Source organism: Notolepis coatsorum, assembly GCF_963971535.1.
Source record: "Notolepis coatsorum genome assembly, chromosome: 1".
Lineage (NCBI taxonomy): Eukaryota > Metazoa > Chordata > Actinopteri > Aulopiformes > Paralepididae > Notolepis > Notolepis coatsorum.
Genome location: NC_140165.1, coordinates 115,726,332 through 115,740,286, shown reverse-complemented (window position 1 = coordinate 115,740,286; position 13,955 = coordinate 115,726,332). Strand labels below are relative to the sequence as shown.

Here is a 13,955-nt window from a genome sequence, read left to right as displayed (position 1 = left end):
TAGCGTGTGGTCGCGTGAGGCTGAACTCTGAGTCCCAGGTCCACAGCGCCTCCAGAGATGAGTTGCTTCAGGCCGACGGGGAGGAGGCCGCCGACGGAGCTCCTTTCCGGGGCAGGTCCCAGTCCGCTCCCCCCGCCCTCTGGGCGGCCAAGAAGTATGGCCGGCAGCTCCGGAGGATGAGCGATGAGTTCGACTCCTGGCTGGACAAAGGGGTGAGCGAGGTATGGATGGATGGATGGATGGATGGATGGATGGATGAAGAAGATACAATTGAAAGAGAGGATGTTGGATGGAAGGATAAATGAATGGGTATTTGGGATGATTGAAAGAGGCAATGAGAAGATGGGTGGATGGATGAGAGAGCGCATAATTGAACTCTCAAACCCTACCCTCTTTTCTTGATCCTCCAATCACAACTGTTTCTTCCCTGAGGGCATGGTTTGAGATAGGTCAATTAACTATCGGAACCAACATTTGCCCTATGACCCTTAACCTCTTAAAAAAAATGTCATGTCACAAATAGATCAATACAGTCCGTATTAAGTGATGTTGTGTTTCTTTTTTTAAATGTAGCCAAGAGTAAAGACCCTAACCCTATCAAAACAGCAGTCAACGTGTATATTTTCAGCACTACGTTTGTTTACCAATGATTTTAAGTGTTATTAGTGAAATATGAGCTTATAAAAATCTCTGCGCATTGCACCGGAAACCAGATGATTAACACCTTCGGGGCCATTGGGGTGAGTCTAATTAATGTCAAGAGGACCGGGGAATGTAAACAGACGTGGGGCTGTTTGTAGAGCTAAATCTATACTTTATAGTATTGCTATCTGTCCATTCTCATTGTCAATTGAGTCCATAAACCGTCCCTTCAAAATGCCTTAAAGAAAAAAAAATGTCATCAATAGGTTCTCATTTTATAGCGCTGTGAATATAAGCCTTATACGGGATTTGGGACTAGTATATTTTCTGGAAGGCTAGATATGGGGCTAATAGCTGCTAACGTTATATCCAATGGCATTTCCGTTTTACAGATGCTACAGAAATAACTCAAACTGCATATGATGCATGAAAGGGGGGGTGGGGGACGTCGTTTATTATTATTGATTACCAATAACCGTGTTCGTCTAACTAGCCACATAGACCGATCGCCTGGATGGCTATCAAAACAATGCCCGATCGGGCTGTAATTTACGTGAAAAAGATCTTACCGTGGTCCGGGCTGATCCCCCCCCCCCCCCCCCCCCCCCGAGCATTTCCCCGTTATCGATCGCCATCTGGTAGATCGATATGTCCATTGGCTGATGATAAATCCCCTTATTGCATGGTGAAATCTGCGATCCGAAATGTAATCCAAGCTACATGCTGCACATCCAGAATCCTGCTACCCAATTGAAAAAAAAAAAAAAAAAAAATAAAAAACTGATCCGTTCAGCCACAGGGCACACTGCATTATCGCTAGGGATGCACGATATTGATTTTTTGACACCGATACCGATAACTTTATGCTCCTCAAGCCGATAACCGATATTTATTGTATTATAATATTTTTTTTAAATGTATATATATTTTTTTGATCAATCTTTTTTTTTTTTTTTTTAGTATTTATAAGCTCCGACGTCATCTGTACTGCTATCGGTACTCGAGAAATTATGGAGTTTTTTTTTTTAGGAATTTAAACATCGCAAACTAATCTTGTTGGCCGTTTTCTATATCTCTCCTGCCTCGGTGTCTCTGCCTGCGCGAGGAGCGGGCTGTGCTCACACACACACTCACTCACACACACACACACACGGGTGCTGCCGAGTACAGACAGCTCTGCTCTCATCATGGCGGACAGAACGAAACGTTCAAAAGTCTGGGTCTATTTTACTAAAGTCGATGCTGACAACGCTCGTTGCCACAAGTGCAACAAGACATTTGCCAGTAATGTATAAGCCCTGGTACTTGTCAATGTGGCTGGCGGGGAGCTAACGTTATTAGCCTGAGCTCCGAGTAGAATAATGGCCGACAATCCGGAGGTAAATAAACGAACGAGAGCTTCTGATTGGTGGTAAGAAGAGGTGGGTGCAAGCGGTGGGACGTAATTGGCAGATCGACTGTCTGCCTCCGAATGTAACGTGACTACGTCACAGCCAAGAAAGGGAGCGCTGGATTTGTGAAAAACTCCCTGTTCCTAAACCACACGCTGTCAGTCGTACCACAGTACTGGCAAAACGGGAGGAGGCTATAATAAAAACAAGCGCCCTTCATCCAAATCCACCCACACCGGATTTCTTTTAACCAAAAAATGTATTATATATTATCGGAGCTATCAATAACGTTATCGGGTTTATCGGGATGACGTCATAATTGCTGATATCTCGTGCATCCCTAATTATCGCGATAGCGCCCCTAAGAGGATCTGGCCGGTATTGCACCTTCTCGAATTCATAGAGTAGGGTAAATCTGCAGTGCCGCTCGGCGACCTTGAATAGGTTATTAAAATGGAATAAAAGCAATAACAACTTCCCACGGATATATCCGTGCCTCTGTCCACAACGGGTGCAATCGAAACACGGAGATCTCCGTGCTTGGGCGGGAATGTGTTAAGACGCAAGGACATGCCGCCGCCATGAAATCGTTGTAGTCCTAAGAATGCGGAGACCCAGGGATTTCGATGGATGTAGACATTTCATAAAACTACACTACCCAGCTCACACCAGCCACAGTCAAAACTGCAGCCGCTTGACGTGAAAAAATGAAACTTGACGTGAAAATCGTGATTTTTTTTTTATCTCACGGGTCGAACAAACCTCACCATTATTGCCATAAAATACAACGTATATTGTTTCTTTACCTTTCTGTGAACGTCTAGAAACAAACTAGAAAAAAATGGCGGAGCTATGGACATTATACAAAAGTAACTGTGCTTATGGTGGTACTAAATCCAGATTTAACTGCCATTGGAAAGAGGAAAGTTGGGCCATAATAAGGTCATTTATAGGCCTGATATTCTATTTCAAATTGCATGTGTCCGGATGGCAAAATTCAGTACTGTATCTACAAAAAACCCGTAAATCATTTGCCCTTTATTCATTTGCTTAGATCCTTTGTACACTTGATCTCAAGAAGGTATTGAATGAGCTCAGTGGCTGGTCAATGTTAGCATAGTGTTATTCACTGTCAAAGATGGGGGGGGGGGGGGGATTAAAAAAAATTATATTCTCTTTTGGTTCATTACATTTTATCAAGCCTAGTAACCGACACAATATTTCTGACACTGGGAATACATTCCCTGAGGCCCATAGATGCAAGAACATGCAAATGGACCTTGTAGAAGTGGAGCAATCCTCCATTTACTTGGGTATGTACTTTTAGGCGAATTTTCAAAAAATATGGCTAGGGCTTAACCTTCTGTGTATTCTCGCAGTGAAAGGGTTAACCGTTTGGTAGTGCGGCAGTGAAAGGGTTAAGGGGTTAAGACTGCCATCAGACTGGAGTCTTTAAAACCACGAGGCAGTGAACTCCAGAACTTTAGTTCAGGCCCTTCAGTGTTTTGGGCCTGGGAGACAAACCGAGTACATTCCTTCTCTCAACATTGAGATCCAAAACCCAAACAATGTGTGTTGAAGATGAACGAAGTTGTTCGACATGCACTGCATCGCTCCACCGGCAAGATATACTGTTAAAGGAACACGCCAACATTTTGGAAAATTAGCTTACCATCTTCTCCAGAGAGAGACAAGAAGATAGATAGATTTCTACTGAATGCACAGAGAGGAAACTATCTGGCTGCATGTTAGCCTAGCTTAGCACAATGAATGGAAGCGGACAGTGACGGGTAGCCTTCGGGAAAGGTGTTAGTTGGACAATGCCTAGGCTACCCGTTGCTGTCCGCTTCCATTCATTGTGCTAAGCTAGGCTAACACGCAGCCAGCTGTCGTGCAAGGTTCTCCCAGGCCAGCGCCCCAGTGTAGAACCTTTAGTTAAGAACCACAACTTGACGCTTCATCGGTGTGAGAAATGGTGCTGTTCCCAGTTGAATTGGATTGAATGTAACGTGTGACTCTTCCTCACGCTAGGAGATGAAGAGGGTGTGAATGTAACGTGTGACTCTTCCTCACGCTAGGAGATGAAGAGGGTGTGAATGTAACGTGTGACTCTTCCTCACGCTAGGAGATGAAGAGGGTGTGAATGTAACGTGTGACTCTTCCTCACGCTAGGAGATGAAGAGGGTGTTAATGTAACGTGTGACTCTTCCTCACGCTAGGAGATGAAGAGGGTGTTAATGTAACGTGTGACTCTTCCTCACGCTAGGAGATGAAGAGGGTGTGAATGTAACGTGTGACTCTTCCTCACGCTAGGAGATGAAGGTGTGAATGTAACGTGTGCCTCTTCCTCACGCTAGGAGATGAAGGTGTGAATGTAACTTGTGACTCTTCCTCACACTAGGAGATGAAGGTGTGAATGTAACTTGTGACTCTTCCTCACACTAGGAGATGAAGGTGTGAATGTAACGTGTGACTCTTCCTCACGCTAGGAGATGAAGAGGGTGTGAATGTAACGTGTGACTCTTCCTCACGCTAGGAGATGAAGAGGGTGTTAATGTAACGTGTGACACTTCCTCACGCTAGGAGATGAAGAGGGTGTGAATGTAACGTGTGACTCTTCCTCACGCTAGGAGATGAAGAGGGTGTTAATGTAACGTGTGACTCTTCCTCACGCTAGGAGATGAAGAGGGTGTTAATCTAACTTGTGACTCTTCCTCACGCTAGGAGATGAAGAGTGTGAATATAACCTGTGACTCTTCCTCACGCTAGGAGATGAAGAGGGTGTGAATTAGGGCTGCACGATTTTGGGAAATAATCAAATTGCGATTTTTCTGACAGATATAGCGCTTGCGATTAAATTTGCGATTATAATTTTATTGTAAAATGCGGCTTGCATCTGGCCTGCGGTGGGTCTGTTCGGGACGCGTGAATATTAAAGGCAACCAACTTGTGTTCAACTTTTCGTTCAGCGTTTCTCTGATTGGCCACACGGCCAATCAATCAATCCACTAGCACACGCCCTCGCGCAAAGAGAGACGCGGCAAAAGCGCTGGTCGAACCAGCGGTGTTCTGTTGACATACAGTACACCTCCTATCTATGTTGGGATTATGTTTGGTCATGACAAAACAATAAAAATCGCTACTGTTAGTAATGCTGCCACCACCCACTTCAATGACAGAGCTCTCATATAGTTTATGCATTCGCAAAATATGAGAGCGCGCCGCTGTCATTGAAGGGCTTCTACAACAGAGCACCGCCGCTGCGCTGCTGCTGAAGCTGTATCAAGCCGGCGGCGGTGCACGGACGCCGGGGAAAAACCACCGCGTCGCCCCGCTGGCGCTTCAGGCTCAGCAGCCTCCACGGGCGAAATAACATATAACGTTACAGTTCCACACTGATGTACAGTGAGTGTCTAATATGGCTGTCGCGAAGTCATGCCTCTCCCTCTGACAATATCATAATGATGTGTTTTCTATATTATATCCACAATCATTCATCTAAAAAATTGTATGGGCTTTGATTAAACATGTAACCTACACCTACTGTAACTTACTGTACCTCTGCTTCCTACAGCACAGCAGGTAATGGCGTTAATCAATGGAACGCGAAACATAATAACGTTACGCTTTCTAGTTCAGCGCATTTCATAACTGTGTGGGCTTTTATACACGAGTGAATCTGGTAGTCTATGATACACAGCGTGGATCGGCTTTCAGAGGGAGAGGCATGACTTCGCGACAGCCATATTAGACACTCACGAGTCACTGTACATCAGTGTGGAACTGTAACGTTATATGTTATTTCGCCCGTGGAGGCTGCTGAGCCTGAAGCGCCAGCGGGGCGACGCGGTGGTTTTTCCCCGGCGTCCGTGCACCGCCGCCGGCTTGATACAGCTTCAGCAGCAGCACAGCGGCGGTGCTCTGTTGTAGAAGCCCTTCAATGACAGCGGCGCGCTCTCATATTTTGCGAATGCATAAACTATATGAGAGCTCTGTCATTGAAGTGGGTGGTGGCAGCATTACTAACAGTAGCGATTTTTATTGTTTTGTCATGACCAAACATAAGGTGCTCTGTTGTAGAAGCCCTTCAATGACAGCAGCGCGCTCTCATATTTTGCGAATGCATAAACTATATGAGAGCTCTGTCATTGAAGTGGGTGGTGGCAGCATTACTAACAGTAGCGATTTTTATTGTTTTGTCATGACCAAACATAATCCCAACATAGATAGGAGGTGTACTGTATGTCCACTGCTACCGCAGACTTGGAACAGCAGCCCAACGCGTACACAAGTTGGTTGCCGCGCTGCCGCTCGCTTGCTCCTTGGATTTCATTTGGGACGTGCGCTTGTCTGCGCGTGGGGGCGGGGGGGCGCGGCCAATCAGAGAAAAGCCGAACACAAGTTGGTTGCCTTTAATATTCACGCGTTCGGGACGCGTGAACATTTAAGGCAACCAACTTGTGTTCAGCTTTTCGTTCAGCGTTTCTCTGATTGGCCACGTGACCGCGCTAGCACACGCCCTTATCCGCACCCTGCCGCTCTGTGTGTTGTTGCGCCGCCCGCGGCAGAGAGTGACCCGTCGGCCGCGCATGCGCATGAGGCTCCCCCAGGTGCTCTGAGAGGTGCTCGTTGTGTTGTTGGTTAATGCCAGAGGTGCTCGTTACGCCGTTGTGTTGTTGGTTAATGCCAGAGGTGCTCGTTACGCCGTTGTGTTGTTGGTTAATGCCAGAGGTGCTCGTTACGCCGTTGTGTTGTTGGTTAATGCCATATCAGCAGTGTTCACGCGGTTGCTTAACGCCATAACTAACTGGCCTCGCGTAGAGGAAGGGCGTAAATACATGTTAAGATATTCAAAATCGTCACAGCAGTATAGTTTGTTTATACTTCAGAAGTATGATATTTGAACATGGTGCCCAAAATGAATGGAAGCGAATGAGGAGCCTGACACCTGGGAGGAATGGGGGTGTTGCAGCGTTGGGGATGTTTAAAAAATATAATTTAATATATAATATAATAATAATCTGGTCAGCAGCCTCCACTGATGTAGCGTGATTCAAACCCCCTCAATGTGCAGTTTCTAGTTAATCAGTCAGCAGCCTCCACTGATGTACAGTGACGAGTGAATCTGGTAGTTGGTTTATGACGTTAAAAACGCGAAATAACATTATACATTATATAACGTTACAATGTACAGTTTCTAGTTAATCAGTCAGCAGCCTCCACTGATAGACGGTGACGAGTGAATCTGGTAGTTGTTTTGATAAATGCGTTGTGTATTCGCGTGATTCGATTCGGACAAAGATTACAGCTCCGCATTTCATTCATTTCATTTGGGACCTCTGCCGCTCGCGGCAAAAGGGGGCGGGGGGGTCTGGCCAATCAAAGAAAAGCTGAACACAAGTTGGTTGCCTTAATGTTCATGCGTTCGGGACACCGAGCCTGAAAATGTTCCTTTTACCTGGGAATCGATACCGGTCCCCAACGGTACCTTTTTTTTCTGTACTTTACTCTCCCTCTCTGAAGTCTAAACTTCACAACACACAATCTAAAACCCCTTACCTCCTCTCCCAAACCGATCTTGTATCTCAATGGGACTTCCTGGTTAATAAAAAATGTAAAAAAAATAAAAAATATTGCGATTTTCTTTTTTTTTGCGATTTTTGATAATCCAAATCGCTATTTCGATTTAAAATCGATTAATCGTTCAGCCCTAGTGTGAATCTAACTTGTGACTCTTCCTCAGGAGATGAAGAGGGTGCGGAGCGCCGGCACCGCCCGCCAGATGCACCACTCCAGGAGCTGGTGGAGCTACCTGTTCAGCCACCAGGAGGCGGAGGCTGAGGGCAGCCAGCACCACGACAACCACAGTAACCGCACCCAGTAGGAAGACTGGGACTGTGGGGGGGGGGGGGAGATGGAGGATGGAGGATCAGGGGGGGGGGGGGGGGGGGGGGGGGGGGGCGATGACCAAGTGCTGTGAACGTTGCTTCCAGGAAGAAGAATGAATGAACAAAGCGTCCTTGAGAACAACGGCAAGAACTGCACTAAAGTAGTGAACCGACCGCTGGGACGGATGGTGTGATGAGGGAGGGAGGGAGGGAGGGGTTGAAAAAGAGGGTGGGAAATGGTAGTGAGAAGAGTAGGGCTGCGTCTCGGCACCGATTACTCGGTTCAAATAGATTTCAAATTCGATCTCGATTCCATTTAGGCTTATCGATGCCGCTGCCTGCCGTTGTGTAATCTGGTCGTCTGAGTTTCCGTAGTGGTTTTGCTGAAACTCGGCACAATCTGCAGGACGGGAGATGCGCTAGAAATAATGTTTAAGATCTTCACACATCCACTGAAGAAGAAAAGCATAGATTACAAGATCGATGTTGGGATTTTATATCTATTCATTTTTTCAATATTCTTTTCCAAACCCTGAGGGAGAGAGAGGGAGAGAGAGAGACAGAAACCACAGTAACCACTCTGAATAGAGAGACAGGGACAGGGGGGATGAGAACTAGATATAATGGGACCATCTCTTTAGGAACCAAAAGACCAAAAGAGGGAGAGAACCACCAACAGAACAACCAACAGAACAACCACTACCTACATTGAAGAGAGGGATACGATGAAGGACGAGTAGAGGGAGACGGCCTTCCCTTTCATGGAGAGAGGGAGAGATACAAAAAAACAGAGGGATGTAAGAAACCGAATAGGTTCATAATTGAGCACCTCAGACGAAGAACCATAAGTCCATTTTGAGTTTTCAGAGGAACAATTCAAACTTTATTATCTAAAGATGGTACGTTAGAGTGTTGTGTTCATTCATAGTTAAAGAGTTTGAGCAGCTTCTTGTGATATATTACATTCACACTCCCAAGTGATTTAGATTAACTTCACAACTGCAAATACATGGGTTGTCCAAAACATTTAAAAACAGACTCGTATGGTTCTTCAGTCCAAGGGTTCAATTAACGGGGGAATTGAGAGATGACCACTCCGCAAAATGTATACTCGACAGTTTCAGTTGTTTCTTCCATCAACACTATGCAAAATAGAGGGGGGGATCAACGCAACGAAATGGATATAAGAGATACATGCCTCTTCTATACACCCTGCCTTCCTTTCTGAGCTGAGGAAATCAAACCAGTACTCCAATACTGACAAACGGGTTAAAACAATTAACTTCACTTCAGAAAATCACTTTGAAGTTTCAGTTAAATTGGGCCCACTTTAGTTATTTAGTTTATAGCCAGTTATAATGTGAAATAAGAATACATTGGTCCTAACCACTTGCATGTAATCATAGTTACAGCACTTCTCTTCTGTGATATGATTGGTTAAAAAACTGTGCTGCAGACTACTGATCATGACTGATCCAATCACAGAGAAGTTCATTCTCCTGTCCGGAGACAGGAGAATTGCGCTCAACTGTCAAAACATCTTTGCCCAAAGAGCAAGTAAACTAACCGGTGCTACCTATACTCATAATATTATTTTCCCTTAACATATTGAATAAACAATGTTATATTATTGTTCCCCCCATATTTTTTAAGTCTCTTTTATAAATAAGAGCTGAATTTATTTTGAAAAAAGGAACATTTAATTTCACGGCATCTTGTTTATTCACTGTGTCCATGGAAACGACGATGAACGCAGCAATAAAGGTATGGTTTCCTTACACAGAAAAGACATGGCACTATAGTCTGTTTACTTTTCTGATAACTACATCACTGCATAACGAGTAATGTTCAGACAAGCTTAATCTTGGTTACTAGTGATCAACCACATATTGGCCGTGGATGTCCGTATTCTGTACAGATTTTGTCTTCTCTCGGGCAGAGCTGTTTAGCAGGCTGTGACATACAGGCGTATATGCAGCTCTGCGTAGGAGTGTGAGGAGAGTTATGAAGAGTCATCAATGCAGAGTGGTTCATTTGCATGTACTGTAGCCGACAAAATACTTTGGGAGCTGTCCAGTTTTCAAACAAACGAGTTACCCCTATTGTTTCTGACCGGCGGGTGAGTTATTTCCTCTGGTCAGTAAATCAAGCTCCCCTCCGCAATAAGGAAGGAAGAAAAGGAATAAGAGGAAGTATTCAAACGTGGCCTCAATCAATCTCTCCGCCGACCTGCCGTCCTTCAAACCAAAGCCATTTGAGACGTGGCTGCACTGTGTGGAGGTGACGACGGCGTCTATAGCTCGGATTTATCAAAAGGGAGAACAATCTTGTACAAGGACAATCTCTTGATAGTGCTGGAAATAATATCTTTTTATAAAGTACTGACTGAACTTCAGGGACAGATTTTATCAGATAAAAATGGAGAATTAAATTAGACTTATAAGAGCACAAACCAACGTGGGTCTATCTTTTTAAAAGCCTCTGCTTTTAAAACAAAGACAAAGCCAATCTTGGAGCTTTTAAAATGTAAATATTTTGTTAATATTCTAATACATGGGAGGGGTGGGGGGGATTAAAGGTGGCATGGATTAGGCAGAGTCCTATATTATACAAGTTTGGACAGTCTAGCAATAGGCAGTGTACAATCTGTGGCTCTTAGGTGAATATCTTGTGAATATCCTAATGAACAGGGGTGTGTGGGGGGCGGGAGGGTGACTCAACTGCTGTAGATGGAGCCAAACGGAACAGCCTTCCACCCCCATTCACACCCTGCCATTTAAACTCCCAACCCACAGAGAAAAAGATGCATTTAGACTATGGATGTCCGATATTATCGGCCTACCGATATTATCGGCCGATTTTGGCATTAAAATGTGATATCAGAAATTATCGGTATCGGTTAAAAAAATATTTATACATTTATTTAACCTTTTATTTACCCAGGCAAGCAAGTAAGAACAAATTCTGATTTTATTTATTGTCAAAAGTATGCATAATGTTGTGTTAATTCCACAACAAGAGATATGTAATGTTAATTACCTGAAATTATTCCGTTTTTTGGGGGGGGATATCGGTTGATATCGGTATCGGAAATTAAGAGTTGGACAATATCGGTATCGGTAAAAAAGCCAATATCGAACATCCCTAATTTAGACTGTTTTCTAAATAGGACACTGGTTCATATTTAGTCAAAAGGTATGAATACCAAGCCACTTCCATCGTTGGTTTAGGAAACCCCCATATCTAATGTGTCCCAGTGTCCTAGATCTAGTCTCTTTTATCTGGACGGTCGTTTTAATTGCAGGTTGAACTGGGATATGTGTTTATCAAGCTCTCTTGAGGGTTGGGCGGTTGCTGATCAAGGGATGGGTTTTGCCTTTTTAAATCATAATGAAGTCCCACCAGCACTGTAAATTATGTGTCCTGTGGTTAGTGGGCTAGTGAAATTCCCATCTTTTTAACATGTTACTGAACTGGGGTCTCGCTCATAAAAATCCAAGTGGATTTCATCATCTTTTGTAATCTTTTTCACACTGCACGTACACAAAGCTGCATGTGCACCTTCCATCTATAAAATGCAAGTGCCTGACAAATATGAGCATACAGGAGCAGTCTTCATGTTGCCAAGACATTAAATGTCTCTAAATTAATTGCCAATGATCAAGGCTTTTCATATTTTGCAATGTGGTGTGCAGCGTGCAAAATACTGTTGGTTGTTGTAATTATGAAATATATCAATACATATGCACCTCATGGAATTTCTTCCTAGATGCGCTTCTAAGATAACATTTCATAGTAAGATCATTTCAATCCTCAAATTACCTTAAAGTACTTTGGGTAAGCCAAATGGCACACGTGAAAGCGACCCTGAAATGAGGCCTCTGATCAGCTCTCCTACACAGAGATGAGGCCCCCGATTATCTCCTACACAGAGATGAGGCCCCTCATCAGCTCTCCTACACAGAGATGAGGCCCCCGATTAGCTCCTACTCAGAGACGAGACCCCCGATTAGCTCCTACACAGAGATGAGGCCCCTCATCAGCTCTCCTACTCAGAGACGAGACCCCCGATTAGCTCCTACTCAGAGATGAGGCCCCCGATTAGCTCCTACACAGAGATGAGACCCCCGATTAGCTCCTACTCAGAGATGAGGCCCCCGATTAGCTCCTACACAGAGATGAGGCCCCCGATTAGCTCCTACACAGAGATGAGGCCCCTCATCAGCTCTCCTACTCAGAGACGAGACCCCCGATTAGCTCCTACTCAGAGACGAGACCCCCGATTAGCTCTCCTACTCAGAGACGAGACCCCCGATTAGCTCCTACACAGAGATGAGGCCCCTCATCAGCTCTCCTACTCAAGAGATGCGTGATAAATACGATAGGCTTCTTGTGACTTATTGTTTAACAATGTGACTCATGGTGAAGATGATGATGGCTATGTTCAACTGTGTCTTATGTTCCACTCAGCTTGTAAGGTTGAGTTGCAAGGTTCTCTGGTGCACAGCTTAACCAGGCCGACTCCTCTCCATCTTTCTTATACCGACAAGCTCCTTGTCGTGTTGTCAGTGTGTCTCGACCTTGGCTCACACACATTTACCTTGCTGAATCAAGAAAGGAACTCTAGACAATCCAAACGCCAAAGCCTTCCGTCACGGTTTCAATCACGTCATCACCTAGCCATGTGACAAGCCACAAATTAATCGACTGAATTAGTCGGGTTAACCCTTTACATTGCACTGGACTTGATCATATTTAGAACACGTTAGCATAGCTCGGGAGTCGTATCATATCATAGTTGTCTGGTTTTTCTATGGTGTCAAATATGTAATGCTAGCTAACGGGGAAATATGGTTAACCTGGGGCCTAAGACATCACCAGTTATGATGACATTGTGTAATCGGTGATATAATGGCACTGCCGTAGCAAACCTGCTTTTCCGGTTTGAATAGATCACTATATGGATGTGCTGCAGCACGTCGGGTTAGAATCACTGACTTCAGATCAGTGGTTATATGTGGGGTTAGAATCACTGACTGCAGATCAGTGGTTATATGTGGGGTTAGAATCACTGACTGCAGATCAGTGGTTATATGTGGGGTTAGAATCACTGACTGCAGATCAGTGGTTATATGTGGGGTTAGAATCACTGACCTCAGATCGGTGCCGGTGGTTATATGTGGGTTCATGAAATTGAGCTTAGGATACAGATACAGATGATACTGTTTTTCTTACCTTTGACAATTAGAGTCCAGATGGAGTTTTAATGGTTAAATATTGTAACAAACTGCTTTTTTATGAACATCATCATCGGTGGTGTTGTGACACGGCTCCCGCCGGCTCTGTCGACCTAACTACCAACCAGACATCTGCCTTAAGCTCACGGTCTCACTGTCAGGCTGTCACGCACACCGGAGGGAGAGGCACAACGCAGCAGGGGTGGGTTTGTCATTGTGATGTTGACGGTGTTTACGTTGGTATTTGGTTTGTGTAAAAATCTACGCAGCAATATATCGTGCTATTTTGTGTCAATATTCTGTCGATACAGTGACACAGTGTCGATATTCAATATATATCGATATAAAATCAATTGTTGACAATCCCATTTTACTGCAATAAATATAATTGGAATATGGTGAACAGAGTGAACATTTTATCTTATTAGATAAAACGGATGATGTGTATATAATGTTTATTGCAGATGTTTTCTGTTGGGGACATAATTTGCAGTTGAAGAAATGTTAATAAATCGCAATATCGCGATATTACAATATCCTAACTCTTAGTATTCTGATAATAGCGTATCTTGGGGCCTCTGCCTGGTGATTCCCAGTTTCCCCACCCCTAATAAATATCTGTCTATGGCTGGGGTCCGTCTGTGATCCAAGTGGATGTGCGGGGAACCACTTTGAGACATTATTAAAACAAGTGCTCTGCCTGTAAACGCTTACCGTCAGTGAAGACTGTTTTAGAACTTAAGCCAACATTTGTGACGGTGAACACACCCTAGAGAACGCTGCCTGGCTCCAGTGAC

The 13,955-nt window shown here is 44.4% G+C and overlaps 1 protein-coding gene across 3 annotated transcripts in view; it reads left to right on the top strand.

Moving 5' to 3' along the window:
* The window catches only part of badb (BCL2 associated agonist of cell death b), a 32,755-nt gene extending 24,834 nt beyond the window's left edge, over positions 1 to 7,921 (top strand). For all 3 annotated transcript variants that reach the window (XM_084314536.1, XM_084314538.1, XM_084314537.1), the window contains exons 3-4: positions 4 to 212; positions 7,777 to 7,921. In XM_084314536.1, the coding sequence (XP_084170662.1) occupies positions 4 to 212; positions 7,777 to 7,917 (350 nt within the window). In that variant the 3' untranslated portion in view covers positions 7,918 to 7,921. The remainder of the gene's footprint in view (positions 1 to 3; positions 213 to 7,776) is intronic.
* The last annotated feature ends 6,034 nt before the right edge of the window (positions 7,922 to 13,955 follow it).